Source organism: Leptodactylus fuscus, chromosome 4 (genome assembly GCF_031893055.1).
Source record: "Leptodactylus fuscus isolate aLepFus1 chromosome 4, aLepFus1.hap2, whole genome shotgun sequence".
NCBI lineage: Eukaryota > Metazoa > Chordata > Amphibia > Anura > Leptodactylidae > Leptodactylus > Leptodactylus fuscus.
The window spans coordinates 102,054,909-102,079,885 of record NC_134268.1 but is presented as its reverse complement, the minus strand read 5'-3'; the positions used below and the strand labels follow the sequence as shown (position 1 = coordinate 102,079,885).

General features: G+C 44.8%; 1 protein-coding gene across 2 annotated transcripts in view; it reads right to left on the bottom strand.

The window, feature by feature from the left end:
* The window catches only part of SLC66A2 (solute carrier family 66 member 2), a 101,342-nt gene extending 77,034 nt beyond the window's left edge, over positions 1–24,308 (bottom strand). For both annotated transcript variants that reach the window (XM_075270964.1, XM_075270965.1), the window contains exons 1-3: positions 24,208–24,308; positions 15,945–16,283; positions 12,792–12,925 (exon numbers count right to left, since the gene is read on the bottom strand). In XM_075270964.1, coding sequence (XP_075127065.1) covers positions 12,792–12,925; positions 15,945–16,147 — 337 coding nt within the window. In that variant the 5' untranslated portion in view covers positions 16,148–16,283; positions 24,208–24,308. The remainder of the gene's footprint in view (positions 1–12,791; positions 12,926–15,944; positions 16,284–24,207) is intronic.
* Between the last annotated feature and the right edge of the window lie 669 nt (positions 24,309–24,977).

Sequence of the window (24,977 nt, the reverse complement as noted above, 5' to 3'; positions counted from 1 at the left end):
ATACAAATACCCTCATTTCTTGCTACTGCCATATAGTGCCAGTGTCTGACTGGGAATTCAAAGAATATATTGGGATTACGTGCACCCACAATTTTTACTACTGGTATACAGTGCCATTGTCTGACTGGGAATTCAAAGAATATATTGGGAATACAAATACCCTCATTTCTTGCTACTGCCATATAGTGCCAGTTTCTGACTGGTAATTCAAAGAATATATTGTGGTTACGTGCACCCACAATTTTTACTACTGGTATACAGTGCCATTGTCTGACTGGGAATTCAAAGAATATATTGGGAATACAAATACCCTCATTTCTTGCTACTGCCATATAGTGCCAGTTTCTGACTGGTAATTCAAAGAATATATTGTGGTTACGTGCACCCACAATTTTTACTACTGGTATACAGTGCCATTGTCTGACTGGGAATTCAAAGAATATATTGGGAATACAAATACCCTCATTTCTTGCTACTGCCATATAGTGCCAGTTTCTGACTGGTAATTCAAAGAATATATTGGGGTTACGTGCACCCACAATTTTTACTACTGGTATACAGTGCCATTGTCTGACTGGGAATTCAAAGAATATATTGGGGTTATAAATACCCTCATTTCTTGCTACTGCCATATAGTGCCAGTTTCTGACTGGTAATTCAAAGAATATATTGGGGTTACGTGCACCCACAATTTTTACTACTGGTATACAGTGCCATTGTCTGACTGGGAATTCAAAGAATATATTGGGAATACAAATACCCTCATTTCTTGCTACTGCCATATAGTGCCAGTGTCTGACTGGGAATTCAAAGAATATATTGGGATTACGTGCACCCACAATTTTTACTACTGGTATACAGTGCCATTGTCTGACTGGGAATTCAAAGAATATATTGGGAATACAAATACCCTCATTTCTTGCTACTGCCATATAGTGCCAGTGTCTGACTGGTAATTCAAAGAATATATTGGGGTTACGTGCACCCACAATTTTTACTACTGGTATACAGTGCCATTGTCTGACTGGGAATTCAAAGAATATATTGGGAATACAAATACCCTCATTTCTTGCTACTGCCATATAGTGCCAGTTTCTGACTGGTAATTCAAAGAATATATTGTGGTTACGTGCACCCACAATTTTTACTACTGGTATACAGTGCCATTGTCTGACTGGGAATTCAAAGAATATATTGGGAATACAAATACCCTCATTTCTTGCTACTGCCATATAGTGCCAGTTTCTGACTGGTAATTCAAAGAATATATTGTGGTTACGTGCACCCACAATTTTTACTACTGGTATACAGTGCCATTGTCTGACTGGGAATTCAAAGAATATATTGGGAATACAAATACCCTCATTTCTTGCTACTGCCATATAGTGCCAGTTTCTGACTGGTAATTCAAAGAATATATTGGGGTTACGTGCACCCACAATTTTTACTACTGGTATACAGTGCCATTGTCTGACTGGGAATTCAAAGAATATATTGGGAATACAAATACCCTCATTTCTTGCTACTGCCATATAGTGCCAGTTTCTGACTGGGAATTCAAAGAATATATTGGGGTTACGTGCACCCACAATTTTTACTACTGGTATACAGTGCCAATTTCTAACTAGGAATTCAAAATGCGCAAGGCTCCCGGAAAGGGACGTGGACGAGGCCGTGGGCGAGGTCGGGGGAATGGTTCTGGGGAGCAAGGTAGCAGTGAAGCCACAGGGCGTCCCGTGCCTACTCCTGTGGGGCAGCAAGCATTGCGCCACTCCACAGTGCCAGGGTTGCTTGCCACATTAACTAAACTGCAGGGTACAAACCTTAGTAGGCCCGAGAACCAGGAACAGGTCTTGCAATGGCTGTCAGAGAACGCTTACAGCACATTGTCCAGCAGCCAGTCAGACTCTGCCTCCTCTCCTCCTATTACCCAACAGTCTTGTCTTCCTTCCTCCCAAAATTCCGAAGCTTTACAGAACAATAACCCAAACTGTCCCTGCTCCCCAGAGCTGTTCTCCGCTCCTTTCATTGTCCCTCAACCTGCCTCTCCACGTCACGATTCCACGAACCTAACAGAGGAGCATCTGTGTCCAGATGCTCAAACACTAGAGTCTCCTCCATCTCCGTTCGATTTGGTGGTGGATGACCAGCAACCCACCCTCATCGACGATGATGTGACGCAGTTGCCGTCAGGGCATCCAGTTGACCGGCGCATTGTGCGGGAGGAGGAGATGAGACAGGAGTTGGAAGAGGAAGTGGTGGATGATGAGGACACTGACCCGACCTGGACAGGGGGGATGTCAAGCGGGGAAAGTAGTGTGGATGTTGAGGCAGGTGCAGCACCAAAAAGGGTAGCTAGAGGCAGAGGCAGAGGTCAGCAGCTTAGGCGAAGCCAGGCCACACCCGGAATCTCCCAAGATGTTCCAGTTCGTACCCAGCCCCGAAAAACTCCCACCTCGAGGGCACGTTTCTCGAAGGTGTGGAGTTTTTTCAAGGAATGCGCCGAGGACAGATATAGTGTTGTCTGCACAATTTGCCTCTCGAAATTGATTAGGGGCTCTGAGAAGAGCAACCTGTCCACCACTTCAATGCGCCGTCATTTGGAATCCAAGCACTGGAATCAGTGGCAGGCAGCAACGGCAGGACAAAGGCCGCCTGCCGTTCACGCCACTGCCACTGCCTCTGCCTCTGCCACTGCTGACTGTGCTGGCGATGCACTCCAGAGGACGAGCCAGGACACCACTTCATCTGCCTCCGCCACTTTGTTGACTTCTACCTCATCCTCCCCTGGTCCTGTCTTATCTCCTTCTCCTGCACCATCAAAGGCACCATCAGGCGTTTCTTTACAACAACCCACCATCTCTCAGACATTGGAGCGGCGGCAGAAATACACTGCTAACCACCCACACGCGCAAGCCTTGAACGCCAACATCGCTAAACTGCTGGCCCAGGAGATGTTGGCGTTCCGGCTTGTTGAAACTCCCGCCTTCCTGGACCTGATGGCAACTGCGGCACCTCGCTATGCCGTCCCTAGCCGTCACTACTTCTCCCGGTGTGCCGTCCCCGCCTTGCACCAGCACGTGTCACTCAACATCAGGCGGGCCCTTAGTTCCGCGCTTTGCACAAAGGTCCACTTGACCACCGACGCGTGGACAAGTGCATGCGGACAGGGACGCTACATTTCACTGACGGCACACTGGGTGAATGTAGTTGAGGCTGGGACTGCTTCCCAAACTGGCCCGGTGTACCTCGTCTCCCCGCCTAACATTCCTGGCAGGGACACGAGAAGAACACCCCCCTCCTCCTCCTCCTCTACCGCCTCCTCCTCCGCCACCGCCTCCTCCTCCGCCACCGCCTCCTCCTCCGCTGTTAGATTGACCCCAGCTACGAGTTGGAAACGTTGCAGCACTGGCGTTGGTAGACGTCAGCAGGCTGTGCTGAAGCTGATCAGCTTGGGGGACAGACAGCACACTGCCTCCGAGGTGAGGGATGCCCTCCTCGATGAGACGGCAATATGGTATGAGCCGCTGCACCTGGGCCCAGGCATGGTCGTTTGTGATAACGGCCGGAACCTGGTAGCAGCTCTGGAGCTTGCCGGACTCCAACATGTTCCATGCCTGGCCCACGTCTTCAACCTAGTGGTGCAACGTTTCCTAAAGAGCTACCCCAATGTTCCAGAGCTACTGGTGAAAGTGCGGCGCATGTGCGCCCACTTTCGCAAGTCGACAGTAGCCGCTGCTAGCTTAAAATCTCTCCAGCAACGCCTGCATGTGCCACAACACCGGCTTTTGTGCGACGTCCCCACACGCTGGAACTCAACGTTTCAGATGTTGAATAGAGTGGTTGAGCACCTTTGATGGAATACCAGCTACAAAACCCTAGGGTGCCACAAAGTCAGCTGCCTCAGTTTCACATCCATGAGTGGCCATGGATGAGAGACCTTTGTGACATCCTACGGGTCTTTGAGGAGTCCACAAGGAGGGTGAGCTCTGAGGATGCGATGGTGAGCCTTACAATCCCGCTCTTGTGTGTTCTGAGAGAATCCCTGATTGACATCAGGGATAACTCAGATCACACAGAGGAGTTAGGGATAGCATCCGATCCGTCACAGCTAGAGAGTAGGTCCACACATCTGTCCGCTTCACTGCGTTTAATGGAGGAGGAGGAGGAGGAGGAGGAGGAGGAGGAGGAGGAGGAAGAAGAGTTGTCCGATGATGTGATGGTGATACAGGAGGCTTCCGGGCAACTTCGAATCGTCCCATTGTTGCAGCGCGGATGGGTAGACATGGAGGATGAGGAGGAAATGGAGATTGAACTTTCCGGTGGGGCCAGAGGAGTCATGCCAACTAACACTGTGGCAGACATGGCTGAGTTCATGTTGGGGTGCTTTACAACCGACAAGCGTATTGTCAAAATCATGGAGGACAACCAGTACTGGATCTTTGCTATCCTTGACCCCCGGTATAAAAACAACATCTCGTCTTTTATTCCGGTAGAGGGGAGGGCCAATCGCATCAATGCTTGCCACAGGCAATTGGTGCAGAATATGATGGAGATGTTTCCAGCATGTGACGTTGGCGGCAGGGAGGGCAGTTCCTCCAGTAGGCAACCAAGTTCTCACCGGTCCACACAAACGAGGGGCACACTGTCTAAGGTCTGGGACACCTTGATGGCACCCCCTCGCCAAAGTGCCGCCACGGAGGGTCCTAGTGTCACCAGGCGTGAGAAGTATAGGCGCATGTTGCGGGAATACCTTTCCGACCACAGCCCTGTCCTCTCCGACCCCTCTGCGCCCTACACGTATTGGGTGTCGAAGTTGGACCTGTGGCTTGAACTTGCCCTATATGCCTTGGAGGTGCTGTCCTGTCCTGCCGCCAGCGTCCTATCTGAGAGGGTGTTCAGTGCAGCCGGTGGCATCATCACTGACAAGCGCACCCGTCTGTCAGCTGAGAGTGCCGACCGGCTCACTTTGATAAAAATGAACCACCACTGGATAGAGCCTTCATTTTTGTGCCCACCTGTATAAAGCACCCCAACATGAAACTCCATGTCTGTACTCAACCTCTCCAATTCCTCCGCATCTTCATACTCATCCACCATAAGCGTTGCACAATTCTGCTAATACTAGGCTCCCTCCAACATGATTTCCCCCAACTCTGCTGGTTAGAGGCTCCCTCCACCCTGATTTCCACCAACTCTGCTGGTTAGAGGCTCCCTCCACCCTGCTTTCCCACAACTCTGCTGGTTAGAGGCTCCTTCCACCATGAATTTGCCCAAACTGGGCTGTTTAGAGGCTCCCTCCACCATGAATTGGTCCAAACTGGGCTGGTTAGAGGCTCCCTCCACCATTAATTGGTCCAAACTGGGCTGGTTAGAGGCTCCCTCCACCATGAATTTGCCCAAACTGGGCTGTTTAGAGGCTCCCTCCACCATGAATTTGCCCAAACTGGGCTGTTTAGAGGCTCCCTCCACCATGAATTGGTCCAAACTGGGTTTTTTAGAGGCTCCCTCCACCATGAATTGGTCCAAACTGGGCTGGTTAGAGGCTCCCTCCACCATGAATTTGCCCAAACTGGGCTGTTTAGAGGCTCCCTCCACCATGAATTTGCCCAAACTGGGCTGGTTAGAGGCTCCCTCCACCATGAATTGGTCCAAACGGGTTTTTAGAGGCTCCCTTCACCATGAATTGGTCCAAACTTGGCTGTTTAGAGGCTCCCTCCACCATTAATTGGTCCAAACTGGGCTGGTTAGAGGCTCCCTCCACCATTAATTGGTCCAAACTGGGCTGGTTAGAGGCTCCCTCCACCATTAATTGGTCCAAACTGGGCTGGTTAGAGGCTCCCTCCACCATGAATTTGCCCAAACTGGGCTGTTTAGAGGCTCCCTCCACCATGAATTTGCCCAAACTGGGCTGGTTAGAGGCTCCCTCCACCATGAATTTGCCCAAACTGGGCTGGTTAGAGGCTCCCTCCACCATGAATTGGTCCAAACTGGGCTGGTTAGAGGCTCCCTCCACCATGAATTTGCCCAAACTGGGCTGTTTAGAGGCTCCCTCCACCATGAATTGGTCCAAACTGGGTTTTTTAGAGGCTCCCTCCACCATGAATTTGCCCAAACTGGGCTGGTTAGAGGCTCCCTCCACCATGAATTGGTCCAAACTGGGCTGTTTAGAGGCTCCCTCCACCATGAATTTGCCCAAACTGGGCTGGTTAGAGGCTCCCTCCACCATGAATTGGTCCAAACTGGGCTGTTTAGAGGCTCCCTCCACCATGAATTTGCCCAAACTGGGCTGGTTAGAGGCTCCCTCCACCATGAATTGGTCCAAACTGGGGTTTTTAGAGGCTCCCTCCACCATGAATTGGTCCAAACTTGGCTGTTTAGAGGCTCCCTCCACCATTAATTGGTCCAAACTGGGCTGGTTAGAGGCTCCCTCCACCATGAATCGGTCCAAACTGGGTTTTTTAGAGGCTCCCTCCACCATGAATTGGTCCAAACTGGGCTGGTTAGAGGCTCCCTCCACCATGAATTGGTCCAAACTGGGTTTTTTAGAGGCTCCCTCCACCATGAATTGGTCCAAACTGGGCTGTTTAGAGGCTCCCTCCACCATGAATTTGCCCAAACTGGGCTGGTTAGAGGCTCCCTCCACCATGAATTGGTCCAAACTGGGCTGGTTAGAGGCTCCCTCCACCATGAATTTGCCCAAACTGGGCTGTTTAGAGGCTCCCTCCACCATGAATTGGTCCAAACTGGGTTTTTTAGAGGCTCCCTCCACCATGAATTGGTCCAAACTGGGCTGTTTAGAGGCTCCCTCCACCATGAATTTGCCCAAACTGGGCTGGTTAGAGGCTCCCTCCACCATGAATTGGTCCAAACTGGGCTGGTTAGAGGCTCCCTCCACCATGAATTTGCCCAAACTGGGCTGTTTAGAGGCTCCCTCCACCATGAATTTGCCCAAACTGGGCTGGTTAGAGGCTCCCTCCACCATGAATTGGTCCAAACTGGGTTTTTTAGAGGCTCCCTCCACCATGAATTTGCCCAAACTGGGCTGGTTAGAGGCTCCCTCCACCATGAATTGGTCCAAACTGGGTTTTTTTAGAGGCTCCCTCCACCATGAATTTGCCCAAACTGGGCTGGTTAGAGGCTCCCTCCACCATGAATTGGTCCAAACTGGGTTTTTTAGAGGCTCCCTCCACCATGAATTGGTCCAAACTGGGGTTTTTAGAGGCTCCCTCCACCATGAATTTGCCCAAACTCTGCTGGTTAGAGGCTCAATCCACCCTGATTTTCAAAACAAATGTTGGTGCCAACCTCAACTTACTACAAGGGCCAAATTCACTGCTGGTGACAAGCTCTCCTCACTGCAAGTGCCAAATACACATGTTTCAAGGTGTTTTCCTACTGTCAGAGAGGTGGTATTGAGTGTGTAAAGTGTGTAGTTGTTAGGCTGTGATGTTGGGGTAATAGAGGGTCTTTGGTGTGTTAGATGCCCCCAGACATGCTTCCCCTGCTGTCCCAGTGTCATTCCAGAGGTGTTGGCATCATTTCCTGGGGTGTCATAGTGGACTTGGTGACCCTCCAGACACGGATTTGGGTTTCCCCCTTAACGAGTATCTGTTCCCCATAGACTATAATGGGGTTCGAAACCCGTTCGAACACACGAACATTGAGCGGCTGTTCGAATCGAATTTCGAACCTCGAACATTTTAGTGTTCGCTCATCTCTAGTCCTTGTCAAAATTGCCAACACCCTTTCTTGTCCATTCTTCCTGCTTCCAACACAACAACATCAAGAACTGCTTGTTCATTTACTGCCTGATATATTCTACTGTATGTCAGGAACTAATATTACTCACTTACCTAGTAATAAGGCTGCGGTCACATCTGTGTTCGAAGACTGTTCTGTTTCTCATTCTGCTTAAAAAACGCAAAGAGAAAAGTTCTGCAAGCAGGTCCTTTCTCTATGCATTTTTCGGGCGGAAACCCAGCGGACCCCATGATTTTCAAGCATATTGGGTTTCCACTTTTCATGTCCCCAAGCTCACCTGAAGAAAGGGAAAACCCCAACGCAGCTGTAAACCTAGCATAACCTGTGTATATTGGTGGATGTGGTGTGGCATGTGTGTGTATATATGCAGGTTTAATGGGTAATGGCCAAACAGAATAACAAACCTGTTCACAAAAGACAAGAGCTCAGACAAATCTATAAGCCAAATTGTTCTTATTCCATGGGAAATTCTCTTTTAGAGCCACAGATAGGCTGAGCTCCTATCTCCTGACATTTGGCAGTTACTTTCCTCCTATGGTGGGGTACTTTTATTTTAAAAGAAAAGAGGCCTGAGTTTGCCTACATTCATACGGTTGCATTAAATTCAATGTATGTGAATGGGGCTATTCACATGACCACTTTTTGATGGTCCAGTTTAACATACTGTCAAACAATAGGTCATGTCCTATTTTTACCAGTTTTCAGGGATCCCTCTTTAGACTCAAGTTGATGAGGGATTTGTGAGAAGGGCACCTCTCGTACGCATCCTCCAAAGTTTGTGTGAATGGGGGCTTGCCCTGACAATATGGACCACAAGTCACAAGTGCAGTATGACCCTACACATTTTTTTTTTTTGAATACTGTCGTCATTTTGTGTCTAACGTTATTATGCAGACACATGCATCGCCATGCTAAAAGATAAAAAACTTTGTGTAGTCTGATCCTGAGGCTCCCTTACTTGCCCTATAACATACTGTGTCATCTATAGAGATAATATGCTTCTTTATCATAGCTGATGCATTAGTGTGACCACCATAAAGGTGCTTTCTGTAGCAAAATGCAATTCTGTGACACAATATGCTATTCTGTGGAAAATAGTTTTTTTGTAGCACAAAATAGTCTCAAAATGCAAAACAGTGCCATCAAATGTGGATCCACATTTAAAGTTTTAGATAGAAAATTGCATTTTATATACAAAATGAACTTGAAGTTGACAGAACTGCATATTGTGCCTCAAAAGAAAAAATGAAACAAAAAAAAAAAACAAAAAAAACACCATTCACTGTCACAAAATGAAAAGAGAACAAGTTAAAAAAGAAAAAGAAAAAAAAAAACCCTCTCTCTCAAATAAGAGTAAAGAAAGAAGACTCAAAGTTAGGCTACTCTACACCACCATATAGAAGTCAGTTTATTGTACATGCAAGGAAAGCTCCTGTTATATATGACATATAAATCCATTCACCCAAAAATTTGTTTTTTCAGCACATTAAATTGTGTGATTTGATGCATTTGCACTCATTTAATGAAAGTCACCAGAACCCAGCATATCAACCCAGCTAAAAAGATAGAATAGGTTCACCTGAATCAAGTGTTTTTTCCCCTTGTGAATTGGTGCCTCTGTTGCTGAAGTCCTGCCATTTTTGGCAATATTCAAATAAGCTCTTTGGGACAACAAGGTCATTGTCTTTGTCCTAAAAAGTTAAGTGATAATTCTGTCATTGCTCCAAAGAGTTCTTTTGTGCATCCTTCAAAAACAGTGATATCTTGGCAAAGTAACCAACTTACAAGGGGCAAACATTGTTCGATTCAGGTGATCCTGACCAATCTGTCGGGCTTGGATGGTCTGCTGGATTTTGGAAATAGACTCCCTTTTAAAAACGTACAGGCACCAATGTGTGCTGAAAGCATCAGTAGCCCTTACACATAGAAGGCCACAGTTGACACTGCTGTGTGGCACTGAATGCACTGTTGGTATTACATAACCCAGAATCAAACCGCACACCATAGATTTCCACCTTTGATTTCTATTATGGCACAGAATAAACTACATAGATGACAGAATATCACTTTGCAACGTTAATGAATCACTTAACTGCAGGATAAGTATACAGGATATACTAAAGGCAAGAATTACTGTGAACAAATAGCACCTCATATCAAAGCATATTCAATAGATAAATCTTGGTTTAAAAATGGTTACTTTAGGTGTGGCTACGCAAATCTCAAACGCATTCACACATTGTAATGTAGTCTTTCTCCTATATGGCCCCTACATACATTTAAAGTAAAATACTTCTTCATCCTATCTTTACTACTTGTCTGCAACATGATAAGACAGCAATAATAAACTAAGCAAATATTATATAGTGCTGGAGTCCTGGACTGCAATCTAACCAAGAGAGGGCGGCATCTGCATGGATGTGCTAGCGAGGGTTTCCTTCCATGCTCTAAAAAATTATACCATTTTATCTGGAACTGAGATTGTGAGCGCCAATGGGAACAGGGCTTGATATGACTGATGACAATCATGGTACAACGCTGCAGAATATGTTGGTACTAGGAAAAACATATAATTAAGTTTTGTCCAAGATTGTAACCTGTGACTTTTACTCACAGGCCTTCGGTAATCTTAGTGCATGCTGACATCAGTGCCAGCTGTTCTAATGAATGTTTAAAACGAGGAATGCCAATGGAGCCCAAAAAGTTGGACTTTTTCCATCTCGATATTAAATGGATTCTGGGATGAAGACGTGAACTTCACCCTAAGGGCTCGTTCACACGGGCACAGAGGGGGTGGATTTGGCGTGGAATCCCCGTCATAATCCGCCCCCTCCCAATGGTGGTCTATGGAGACCACTAGCGATCTTTTTTCTGTGAGCGGCATGTTCCTGCTCATGGAAAAAAGGAAGTGAGCTGCGCTTCCTTCAGGCGGATTCTCATTGAGCCGCGGTGTCCGCCTCGCAGCAGCAACCTCTGGACTAGGCTCATTCATTTTGGGCCTAATCCAGAGCGGGAAGCCGCGACTGATGGTCGCGGCAGGTATATTTTGGTCTTCCCGCGTCAAAATCAGGACCAAAATACGCTATTACGCGCCCATGTGAACTAAGCCTAAGGCTGGTCCGCAATTGTGGGTTCTCAATTGCGGACAATTAGAAGGCACATTGTATTCAGTGCAGCCTCTTACACCACCGGATATTTTATCCGTGGTGTGCTGTGACTGAGGTCCACACTGAATACCCCAGGTCCACAAAGGCCGTGAATTCTCGGCACGGCACGGACTGTCACATAGAACTCTATGGGCGCTTGCAGCTGGACATGGACGTCTGTGAAATGACTTTTTGGAGTGTAATAAAGTGTTACTGATCAGCAAATTACGGACCGCAAACACCATTACGGTCATGTAAGACCAGCCTAAAGGCATGGCCTGCAAAGTATTAATTAACTTACCTGGTCCTAGGGATGCTGGTGGACTCAGGGGTTCCGGTGATGTCAAGCTCCCAAATGATGTGATTCGACCCCCGTTTTCTCAATTTCACAGGTAATTGATTTCTTGTGCTATGGGGTCAGGCCGACTATAACAAAGCCAGCCCCCTACCACAGGTAATTAATTACCTGTGAGATTTGGTGAGGAGGGGGCAGAGTGACCTGGAGAGCCGAACACTGTCTTGAATCAAATAACCCGTGAGTTGTGACTTTCCCGGAACCACCAAGTCCATCATCATTTTTTTTTTTTTTTCTCGTTAAAACCTTTTTAGGGTCAGTGATGTGACACATAGATGAAAATCTTTCCCTGGCTACTGACATACCTCACTTATTTTAAAAGAGTAAAGATTATCTACAGAATTTGATGATTAGTTAGGGGCCGAGATAACTTAGATACTCAATTTACATAAAAATGTAGAAAAAAAAAAAATCTGAATACTAGGTAGAGCCAAGTTAGCACAACACAGAACTATCAAAATATCCTGCACAAATGAAAAAGGACTGCAACAGCTACACCTACTGGCAGAAAATGAAAAGAAAATAGTAAGTCATTTTTATGGCGCATTTTTATCAGTGCAAATAAGATGCATATTCAGATACAGTATTGTGGTAAGGTAACAAAAAGGTTAAAAACAAGCCTTAAAGGGGTTTTCGATGTATCCTCTATGCACAGGATAGGCGATAAGTGTGTGATTCGTGGGGGTCTGTTCACAAAAACAGCAGACGTGTGCTCCATATAAACGGTATAACAGCTCGAACATGCATGCTGCCAATCTCTTCACTTCTATAGGATTCAGTTCCATAGAAATCAAGAGAACAGCAGCTCATATTGCTCAACCTGCCACTCCATTAATACAGGTTGCTTTGGTTGGACCTATATGCATAGCTGCTAAAGGGAGTCTGTCACCAGAATCCACCATATCAACCCATTCCCACAAATAGATAGGTTTAGGTCACCTGAATCAAAACTGTGTTTTCCCCGTATGACTCCATTTGCTGAGACATTTTTTTCAATAGGCAAATGAGCTCTTTGGAGCAGTGAGGGCATTGCCGCTTACCTCTCCTGCATTTGATTCAGGAGACCCAAACATCTCTACTTAACCTACAACCACAGAGGTAGGTTTCAGATAGCTGGTAGTCCAACCACTGAGATCTTCAACAATCAGCAGAACAGGGGACCAAAAGCTTATCTGAATACTCCAAGTAAATGGATTATGTCCCAGCGGCCCCAAGAAGTTAAGCAGAGCACCGGCCATGCATGCTTTCTATTCACATGGAGCATTCAGAGGAATTTCCAGGCCTCAATTCTCCTGATTGCTGGGGGTCCCATTGGTCGGCCTTCCAGAGATCTGACCCTTATCCTGTAGCTTGTGGATAGGTAGTCAGTCTCATTAGTGGCATAACCTCATTACCTTTATACATAGAAATCTAGACACAAAATGTGTACATTTCATCAATTTCACAGTAATAACCGTAAGCAGGATGCATTTTCATTTGAGACAAAATTTCATCTCAGGATAAAATGTATGGAGTCAATCACAAACCTGTAAATAAGCGGCGCTTCGTGTTCAGGTCATTTGCCACTCGGACCTCTGTACACAGTTTCAGCATTAGCAGCATAGTAACAATCATAATGATACTCTGCCAAAGGAGAGGAGACTCAAAATGGCGTCCAAACCTGATGAAAATAAACAAAACAGAAAAGGTTTCATTTACAGGGGTTTTTATGACAAAAAAAAGAGAAGATCGGCAAGTATTGTGCGTCATCTTCCCAGGCACTATTGCGCGTGTGGGGAGCTGGCACACCGAAGAAGAGGAGGCGACATTCTCTGGATGACGCATCGGGCCCAGATCCAGAGAAGATGGTAAGTACAATGGGGCTGGGGGGGGAGCAAGGCCTTTACACTGACGTAACGGGAAAGGATATGGATTATACCAATGACCTGTTACATCAGCGGAATGGTAAAAAATGTAGTATATAGGTTACATGACCTACATATATTACTGAAAACCTATACCATATGGGTAAAAAAAGATATATTACAAAGTTGAAGGGGGGTGCATGGGGAATTTATCCAAATTGTCAATTTATCCTGGACAAACCCTTTAAGGTTGTAAACCATATTTGCCTTGTTATTAAAAAAATAAATCAAAGAATTAACTGGAAATATAGATTGTATCATAGACCCATTAGAAACCCAGAACTCACAAATACACAAAAGTATATTAGTTCAGAAAATTCTATTTCCATGTGGTGTCTCTTGGAATATTTCCTAAATAGTGTAGTCTAGCTGCTACAGTTACGTTTCCTGACATTAGAGAGCTGTACACTATTGGGTCTATAGGGGTTGTTCAGATGTAAAACATGGCTGTTTTCTTTCATAAAGAGCACCATACTTGTCCATAGGAAGTATATTGTAGGGCACGTTTACACTTACAGGTGTTACAGCCTTCTTAAAAACAACCCTGTTTTCTAACCTTGTATAAATCCATTTTAAGACTACACGCCTTACAATGTGCCCAGAATGTAAATAGCTGGAGTAAGATCTGTGCAAACACTGTTCACATAGGGGTTGGCAGACTTGTGATGCTAAGACAACCACTGAAGCTAACTATGCTTCTATGTTATAGGTGAAATCTGAAAAAAGAAAAAGAAAAAAAAAAACACTTGGGATAGGAAAGATTTATTGAAAAGAAAAAACAGACAACAGCAACCAATCTGGTTGTAGTGAAAGATAACAATGGAAACGTTTCTTCCTAGTACTAATGTTCAGTCTTTATAGAGGAACACAAAGCCTGCTGCACTTTAACAATAACATCTTAAACAAACAGGTCCTTTCAATAGGTCAATATGACCCCGTCCTGTTCAGTGCAATGACATAACAGCCCATGAACTGCCAAAGCAGAGAACAACCGACCATGTCCTCCTAGTCTAGGTAAAATTGTACATTTATAAGCCAGACCTTCACCTCTCCATAGGAGGTCGCATACATTAACAGAGTTAATGGTACAAATTATTCTAAGTTTTCAAGGCAATAGCTAGGGCCCCACATAGAAAAATGCAGTAAAAAACGCTGTGGGGAAAAAAAATGGAAAAAGTGTATCATTGACTGCATGCAATTGGAGCAGCAGTCATCCATGCAGTCACTCTACTCAGCTCTATGAATTGTCAAAAAGATGCCCACAGTCCCATAGATTTTAATAGAGCAGAGGTGTGCATGGACAACCCCTATTTAAAAGGAAGACACAGGACCCCCATTCCTGTGATTGCTGTGGTCCCAGCCATCGGACCAATCAGACATGTTTCTCAAGCATAAGGCAGCGACAGGCACACTGACCTCTGCAGTGTAAAACTCCTCTGAATACATTTTCATTCAGATTGTTTCTTGCAACTCAATACTGGCATTGTTAGACAGGAGTCCCATAAATTCATGAGATACAACTTTGCCATGTTGCTTAAGGTACAGAAAGCTGTGAATCAGCAGGGAGTACGTGTGGGAGCCTGCAGCTCATGATCATGACCGACTTCTACCTCACACTACACTGAAATCTGTGCTTGTCACTACTTCCTTATGCTGCTGCACTCAAAAGGTAAGGATTAGAGATGAGCGAACACTATTCGAATAGCATGCTCCCATAGAAATGAATGGAAGCGGCTATGTCCATTCATTTCTATGGGAGCGTGCTATTGGAAACGGCTGTTTTGAGTAGAGTTCGCTCATCTCTAGTAAGGATGTGTCAGGTTCCCCTAAAATAATGGGTCAATTCTTTATTATGCATTCCCTTTAATAAAGAGGTGGTCCGAGTGACCAACCGACTGGACCGATCTTCACCAAATTTGGCACACAGATATATTAGGTGTCCAGGAAGGTTTTAGACCAGGCCTCAACTCTCTTGTATGTACCGTTCCTGAAATACAGTATTCCAAAAACAATTGCCTGCATTAGCCAATACAAACCGGCAAGTCTTTTACTCATATTCCAACTGCCATACACACAGTCACTCCACATGCACACAGCATTACTTCAGGTGTATCCAACACTGATATCTAACCACTGATATCCATCCATCAGAGGATTAGATATGCGGCTCAGCACACAGTACCACACGCCGGAGGATTAAATACACGGCTCAGAACACAGTCCCACATGCCGGAGGATTAGATACGCAGTTCAGCACACAGTACCACACGCCGGAGGATTAGATACGTGCCTCAGCGCACAGTACCACACGGAGGATTAGATACACAGCTCAGCACACAGTATCACATATCAGAGCTTTACTCCAGGTTTCCATAGCAACTCAGCAATTTTTCTTCACTGCTGTATGTCAGCTTTAAAAGGGGAAAGGGCCCTGTAGATGACACTGTTACACTAGGTCACATTCACACAGCTTTATTCCAGGTATCCATAACACTACACAAACAAAAAATGAAATATACCAATGTGAATCTGGGTCCTCCTGCTAGCACCCTATAAATGAGACCTGGTGCTAGTTGTATAATATATAAGTTTTGAACATAACGTTGCAGTCCTCTAAGATGTACAATTGTTTGACCACAGGACTGCAATTCTATCCGCTACTACTACATACCTCATTAGATATGGTTTTCTTTCATGTTATCCCTCCTTGGTTGGACAAAGGCAAAACAGCATGTTCATATACGGACAGGTAAATTAGTGGCGTTGGTTACTTACCAGAACAATATCCTTAAGATATTAGCTACTAACAGCATAAGACAAACGTAAACTGAGAATCCATCTGCATTCTGCGTTCTTCTAATGTCTCTGTACTGGGGTATATATGGCACGATTCCGCCAAATATCATGGCAGCTGATGCTCCCCAAGAAACAAGCCTATGTACAGCGAATACAAGCCATTCTGTCCCTTTTTCCTCCATTGTGCCGAGATCAACTTTTCACTCCTTCAACTATTTGGCTTTTCTCTCTGTCCAGCAGAGGTTATAAGCCAAGATTACTGGATATGGCCGAACTGCCTCCAAGACGGTGACCAATTGCTACATCCCATGATGATACCTAGAGAAACATAAGAATATAAGTATTATAGACTTTCTGTATGGCAGTTACAGATGACATGTAAGACTTTAAGACTAACTAATGGATTAATCAATAGCTAGGTCAATTATACCTTATATTCATATGATTGCAGTCATGGGGGAATCGGGTGGAGGAAGGAGGGATAACACCATCTGCTCTTACAGACTGTACAGCAAAGATTAGCTAGCTGGGGCCATTGACCTACTTTAATTGACCTCATATACAGTCATTTGCCACTCCTAGTGTTGCAGTAACAGTATCACTATGAGGAACGTATGTTTCTGTAAAAGAGCCAAGTCTAACAACAAAAATAAATAAATATAGGCCATCGATTTTGTTATATGCAGGAGAAACCCTATAAAAGGAATCTGCTGGGTGATTATAGTAAGTGTGTACAATACCTGGGGTTGCTTATAGAATTTTTTTTTTTTTTTTAAACTCTAATTTTTACCAATCTGATGTTCTCAACTGTGCATTCTTTAGGAGCCATGTTTTTCTACTTTTGTACATCAGGGTACATCACATATCGGAATGGCTGCAGATTTCCCGACATAGTGTATGGCATCTGAACAAATGTGATTCACACATTAAAAAAAAAAAAAAAAAACAGCAACAGCAGACAACTTCCAAATCTTCCTGCCACTTTTTTGATAAACAGTTGCTTGCTTTGTATACTAATAATTTACAATGGCAATGACATGTCACATAGATATGTATCCTATGACAGGTAGCAGCAGTCACACGTTCACACACCACCATAATTCGAGACCCAAATACAGAGATCAGCAATGGAGCAGGCTACTATTACCTAGGTTTACTACCATAAGTAGCAAACATAGGGAAGGCAAGTACAGAGTTTTAATTTATTCTAACAGATACACAGCAGCAGCTCATAAGCAACTCTACACCAATATCCATACAATTTGGTGAAAATTTGCCACTGAGCATTTCTTTGTGCATTTTTTTTTTATTTATTCATTTTTTTTATGAATTTCTTGTTTTGAGTGAATATACCCTTCATTTAGTTTTCCATACTAAAATACTGAAAACCTACCCTATGAAAGTCATTATCAGATCATAGGGGGTCTGACTCATGGCATATATGTCAATCAGTTGTTCTTTGCAGCACAGAGAGTAGAGAATGGAGCAGGAAGCAGACAGCTCCGCTTACTCTCTAGTGGTCAAACCAGGTTACCACCAATCTCAGCTCCCATTTCTCTCTGTACCAGCTGCTGACAACAGTTGTGATAGACCCTCCCGGACAACCCATTTAACCGCTACTAATCCTGATTTCTCAGCTTGCAGGTAGTGATGTGATTTTATATGTAATAACCTGTTATGCATTTACTCATGATATCTTTGTCTAGCTTCATATTACCATTCAGCACGGAAAAATATGGCAGTAAAGCTTTTTTTTTTTTTTTTTTTTAGTGAGCATGGATACGTTATTCATTGTTTACTTAAAGCTGTATGCAAGTTAAAAAATAAAAATAGAAGAATAAAATAACAGCTAAATAGTTGCAATTGAACCACTGAATTTACAGTCTGCCCTGTTATGTCTGAGTTTTAGCATAGAATATTTGGTGGTTGAACTTGCATATAGTAATATTCCACTGAGCATCCTTTCACACAAATACATTATAGCGAGAAATACGGCCCATGTATTGGATGTATTTCTGGACTGGATTGTGGCTCCTGTGAAAATGAATTTACGGCATTAGGTGAGCACAAGACAATAGAGCCACCGTAGTTCTGAAGGAACAACATCATAAATCACTATACTGCGACATGCTCGGCTCACAGACTGTATTTCTCAGCCTGAATGATGTTCTCCTTGTAATGGCATGGGTTTTCTCTGGGTACTCTGGTTCCCCACACACTCCAAAGACATACTGATAGGGAATTTAGATTGTGAGTCATACTTAAAGAGGACCTTTCATCATATTGGGCACAGGCAGTTTTATACACTGCTGGAAAGCTGACAGTGAGCTGAATTCAGTGCACTATCGGCTTTACCGATCTGTGCCCCAGGTAAAGTGCTATCGGTCCCGGTACCGTAGCGCTTTACAGTCAGAAGGGCGTTTCTGACACTTAGCCAGGGACGCCCTTCTGCCTCGCGGCGCCTATCGCGCTGTACTGTGGAGCGGGGAGGAACACCCCCTCCCTCTCCTGATAATACTCGTCTATGGACGAGCTGTGTGAGCAGAGGGAGGGGGCGTTCCTCCCCGCTCACACTGTACAGCGCGATAGGCGCTGCTGGGCAGAAGGACGTTCCTGGCTAAGTGTCAGAAACGCCCTTCTGACTGTAAAGCGCTACGGTACCGGGACCGATAGCACTTTACCTGGGGCACAGATCGGTAAAGCCGACAATGCGCTGAATTCAGTGCACTGTCAGCTTTCCAGCAGTATATAAAACTGCCTGTGCCCAATCTGATGAAAGGTCCTCTTTAAGTGGTAACTGGGGCATAACTATAAGGGGGCATTCACACAGAGTAACGCCGGGCGTGTATTACAGCCGTACACGCCGGCGTTACGGCAGACTGCCGAACACTTCCCATTCACTTCAATGGGAGCGCTCGTAACAGCGGCGTTTACGAGCGCTCCCATTGAAGTGAATGGGAAGTGTTCGGCAGTCTGCCGTAACGCCGGCGTGTACGGCTGTAATACACGCCCGGCGTTACTCCGTGTGAATGCCCCCTAAGGGTGCAGATATAGTAGTCACTATTGGACTCTAGAACCCTGTCCCTCTGCTGCATAAAATATGCCACTATTATAAATGGCACACGACATTTACAGATTTAGCAATAGGGCCTGGAGCTTCTGCCTCCGGTGGTAACAATATCTGTAAAATGCTGCAGAATATGTTGGTGCTATAAGAAGCACACAAAATAAAAATGAAATATGTTTTGGTAAAAGGGGTTGATGGTAGTTTTACAACAGGATTTTTGCCTGGGGTGTACCTTCACAACAAGCCAAAGAGTCCACAATATGACAAAACCCTACCAATGAAATAGGGCGATGTAAAAAAAAAAAAAACATCAGATAATCACAAATAAAGGTTAGCACTGATGAATATAGAACGTAACGTTTAATAATAAATACCCCTAAAAAATATATCATATAAAAACAAAGTGACGTATGCCAATAAATTGATAGTGGGCAGCACAGTGCAGTGTTAGCACTGCAGCCTTGCAGCGCTGGGGTCCTTGGTTCAAATCCTGCCAGGGACAACATCTGCAAGGAGTTTGTATATTCTCCCCGTGTTTGCGTGGGTTTCCCCCGGGTACTCCGGTTTCCTCCCACACACCAAAGACATACTGAGAGGGACTGTAGATTGTGAGCCCTATATGGGACAGTGACTGTCAATGTCTGTAAAGCGCTGCGGAATATGTTGGTGCTATACAAGTTAGCATAATAAATAAATAATAATAATATTATAAACACTAGAGTAAGGTAATCCCAATGGTTAATGGTCAGACAAAGAAAATAAAAATGAAATATTTTTGGGTAAAGGGGATTCATGGTAGTTTTACAACAGGATTTTTGCCTGGGGTGTCTCTTACTTAAACTCCTTGTGATATTCGCATGATGCGGTTCCACTGTAAGCCACGTTCCTCATCCTGTATAATAATATAAGGCTGTCACTGTAACAACCTTGTGACTGCATACATTTTCTTGACTGTATGACTTGTTTTAGCTGGTGTCATAAAGAGTTACTGGACACAAGCCAGGAATATAGTCACTGTAGTCATGAAATTAAAAGGCAAGGCACTCACGATGAAAAGTATCAGAAAAAGTCAGATACTACTTTCCACCAAAAACAGTGCTACATGTACTGCAAGTTGTGCATCAGATTGCAGTTCAACCCCATTCGCTGCAATTGAGGTAGCTATGGAGCTTTTTTTTTTTTTTGGAATAAAGCAGCCATGATTATTTTTAATCCTGCACAGCCACTTTAAGCAGGTCATATGGTAGGGAAAAAAAATAAAACGCTGTGGAAAGGCTTCAAAAGAAATATCACGGCATAAAACGCTTTGGTTTTTCTCTCCTTTTTTGTATTTTTACCTTCCCCCAGAAGAGCCTATAGGGAAAAAAGCAGCACAAAATTAACATACTGCATTTTAACAAACGCAGGCGTTTCTGTTAAAGATGAATATTCCACAGATCCCCCCCCCTCGCCAAAGGATGAGGGTCCCACCACTGTGACCCGTGCCTGTTCCAGTTTAGCACTAAGGGACAGCCATATGACAGCCCACACCATGCAGCCACAAAGTTAAATATAAAAGCAGCCTGGAAAACTTTACAACTTTATTTCAATGGAAGGAGAAAACTACATTTTACTCTCCACATTATAGTTACAGGATCTGAACCTCCATGGTGATCTAACTTTGGTTCTGGATAGGATTCTGCTAAAGCACAGTTTTGTAATAACGCGGTGTGCGTGCGTCATAAACTCTGAAGCTCATATAGGGTCATAAATAATGCAATGTACAAAGAGGTACCAGACAATGATGTTCTGCTGACGTAACAAATACGTAGATAATATCAGAACTTCCATCTGTTAACACTAAACGCACAAAGATAACCTGCTACAATAGAAGACCCGCTACAATAAGAATGTTCTGCCCTTGGAAACTCATCCGATGAAGAGAGGTAGTCCTATCGGCTGACAGCCATCACTGAACGCAGGGTCAAACATGCGGTCAACGACTATGTAGGCCTTCCCACTAGACTCCATTTCAGAAAAAGCAAAGATAGAAGTAACAAGTTATACTGAGTATTTCCCGCAGTTATATATAACTCAGCTGAGCTACTGCTCTAGAACATGCTACCTGTAGATTAGGCCACATGTTCACTTTTAGGGGCCCACACGCATTCGTTTAAGTCTATAATAGAGATGAGCGAGTACTGTTCGGATCAGCCAATCCAAACAGCACGATCACATAGAAATGAATGGACGTAGCCAGCACGTGGGGGGTTAAGCGGCCGGCGTCAAAGCGGAAGTACCAGGTGCAGCCATTCATTTCTATGGGCGACTGAGCGACTGATCCGAACAGTACTCGCTCATCTCTAATCTATAACAATGGACCATTTCAACGCTATAGTGTCGGTCATATGACATTTAGCGCTGAAAGGCTCTATTCCGATCACGTTTTTTTAAAATATCCGTTTAATGGATGCAACAAACAGATCGAGCCATTTACATAGACATTAATGGTAAATGAAATAAAGTTAAGAGGGGTCTTGTCAAAAGAGGGCACGAAAGTGCTGCCCTACTCCTCTATATAAAGATTCTCAGAAGATGCTTTTGGGTAGTGTACCCCTTGGTGAGAGATGATTCCTTTATGACGCACTTAAAGACATTTTGCCCATTTCACCCACTTTAAGAGAAGGCATATTATTGGATTGAAAGAAGTAAAGTGATCCTTTAGACTAAAATCTGCCATCTAGGCCATTGTGACCTAGCAATTAGGAGCAAGCGGTGGTTGCATGAGGGCACGCACATATGGCAAGCATTGAACGACCCAGACAGACCACCATCCAATTATAAGCAGCATATAAATTACACAGTCCCGTGAAATTTAGTGTCATGGTTCCATTACATGTTCTGTCATTTACAACTGGCCACCATTGAAACCTGGACTAGTATAGACTGCAACTACATTGTCTTTAGCAGGTTCTATTTGGGATCTGTTGACACTTGAGTTAAAGTATGGCAATCTCTAAGGGCCAGTTCACACGGAGTTAACGCGCTCTCATTCTGGTACGTATACATATGTCAGAATGTGAGCACGTTAACTCCGTGTGAACTGTCCCTTACTGTGGAGCAATATACTGCCCCAATTACTGGTGTGATGGTCTGGGGGAGACATCACATGATTTTTTTTTTTAATGTAGATTGTGAGCCCCCCCATATAGGGATCACAATGTACTTTTTTTTTCCTATCAGTATGTCTTTTTGTAGAAAGGGAGGAAATCCATTCAAACACGGGGAGAACATACAAACTACTTGAAGATGTTGTTCCTGGCGGGATTGGAACCCAGGACCCCAGCGCTGCAAGGCTGCAGTGCTAACCACTGAGCCACCGTGTTCCCCGACATCACATGATTTTGTCACCACTAAGGACAGTTTCACATCTGCGCCCGATCTCCACTTTGTGGGTTTACGTCTTCTGCCTGAGAAACTGGACAGGAGACAGAAACCCGGCAGTCAGTGTCCGCCCGTGAGGATCTTCTGGTCTGCGCCGCGAAATCGGGTTCTTTTAACCAGACACAAAGTCCTGCATGTCCCACTTTGTGTCCGATTAAAGAAAAAAAAAAAACTGTTTCGCTGCAGAGAGGCAGAAGACGCTCCAGTTTCTCAGGCAGAAGTTGGAAACATGCAAAGCGGAGACCGGGCGCAGGTGTGAACCCGCCCTAATAGTGATACAAGGGACACTAACTACTCAGCGATATGTGAAGGACATCCTACAGTCACATGCATTGCCTCTTGTGGCTTCCAACTGACATTTTTCAGCAGAATAATGCTCATTCACACACAATAAGCAATTCCTAGGAATGTCTCCATCCGACTATAACTCCTTGAGTTGCCCAGTCGCCGGATTTATTCATTATTATTGTTTATTTATATAGCACCAGTAATTCCATGGTGCTTTACATTTATCGCCAATTGACCATTTATGGGTCCAAGTGGGACGCCACCTATGGCAACCTATAAGTGTACAGGATCTAAAGGCCCAGCTGCAACATCTGTGAACAAAACATGCCACGGGATAACATAAGGAACTTGTAAGTCTTCATGTCCAAACATATCATCTTGTATCCAAACTAGAGGTCGCCCATCAAGGTACTACAGACTCCTTTTCGCTGCACGGCTTCTCCAATAAATGTGTCCTTTCACTCCATTATTGATACCATCATCACATTCACACATATAAAGTGTATCTGATTCCAACAACTCCTTCTTGGTGCATTTATTTTCAATGAGTGTATCATAGGACAATAGTGCTGATGCAAGATACTGAACTATCAGCTGTGAGCAGGAGATCTCACCACCTACCAAAGGAACTACCACGTTATCATGATATGTCCCCCACCTCTGCAAAATTTCTGCTTGTTATATCCACATGCTGTGACCCCTCTCCTCGTGTCCTACAACCAAGTCGGCTGTATTATTATTATTATAATTATTAACATCAATCTGCACTAAATGATCCTGCAGTGTGTCTGTGTTTCTTTCTTTTTTAGTTGCTATGATTCCTAGGATTTCTCTATCTGCCATGAGCTTGTATGTGTTTTCCTCTCTTGTTATATACTACTGTACCATCTATGAAACTGTATCACTGAAATTTCCCCATTGTGGGACTATTAAAGGAATATCTTATCTTATTCTTATATCTAGCTTCTCATTCTTTATGCCCGACCAACAACTTGCTTGGTAAAGTTACCAAAGCATTGGGACAGCGTAGGCAACAGTCTAGGCGGGATCCCCACAAGGACTGCCAGCATTGCAGGAATACAAAACTATAGGGCCACCTAGTATGTCTGGTGACTTGTCTGAATAGATTTGTATCAGTAACACCACAGATATGGCTAATACCAATTCCAGAGCAGAATCCTATACATCTAATAGTACTACAGCACTCAGCTAAGAAGCATACTGACTACTACTGAGGGGGGTGCAGTGTATCGGGCCATACATAAGCCATGACCGGGGTTACCACAAAACCCACAGCTCCAGTATCACAGACACAAGACCCTAGCATCCCCTCCCCCTGTCCTGCGCATGTCAGACAGACTACAACACTCAGTCAGCTGGGGGCTCCTCCTCCTGGTGACAGAGCAGCCCCGAAATGGCTCCGGAGAGCGGAGCTGGCAGCCGGGACACATGCCCTGGTCTTACCCGGTGGTAGCTGTCACAGTGCGGGCGCTGCACTCCCCGGCCGCCTCTAGTCACAGCGCTGCCACTCTGTCTGTTACTGCCTCATCCTCCCAGACAGCACATTGATTGGAACCCCGGCCGGAGGGGCGTGGCTTAGGTCATGTGACGGCACAATGGCCGGCAGCAGACAGAGGAAATGGGAAGTGCAGGTGTGAGGAGGAGCGCTGTGTGGTAGTCACACGTGGCTACATGCCGGGAGTCAGTGCCCGGAGCTGGCGGCTCCATTTACCTGGTATAAATGCCCGGGGGAGCAGTCGGTGTTTTTATTTTAAGCAAATTCTTGTCCTTTAAAACCTTGCAGTAGTGTAAGAGAATGTTTAGCTTTAAATTAAAGGGGATCTCCAGCTTTAGGTAAACAGTTCCATAGAGTAAGACAAGCTCCCTGTCTGACCAAGGCAGGCTTTACAGTAACCTCCACCTTATTAAAGGGAGTCTATCATTAGGAAAACTCAATTTGACCTAAACACATGTCTGAATACTGCTGCCTGTACATTTTCAATTGACCCCGCTGTTTCTTTATAAATCGCTATAATAGCTTATGCAAATAAACCCCACAGAGCACCCTGGGCATTCCCCAGGGTCTCAGAGCACCTTTCATCCCACACCCTCCACTGCTTGTGCTTAGTCTCCCCCCCTCCTCCCTGCATCTCCCTGCATATTCTACCGCCCAGATCGCGCTCTTGTAATTCAAATCTCGGGCATGCACAGCGCCGCTTCGTTCAGAGCGGTAC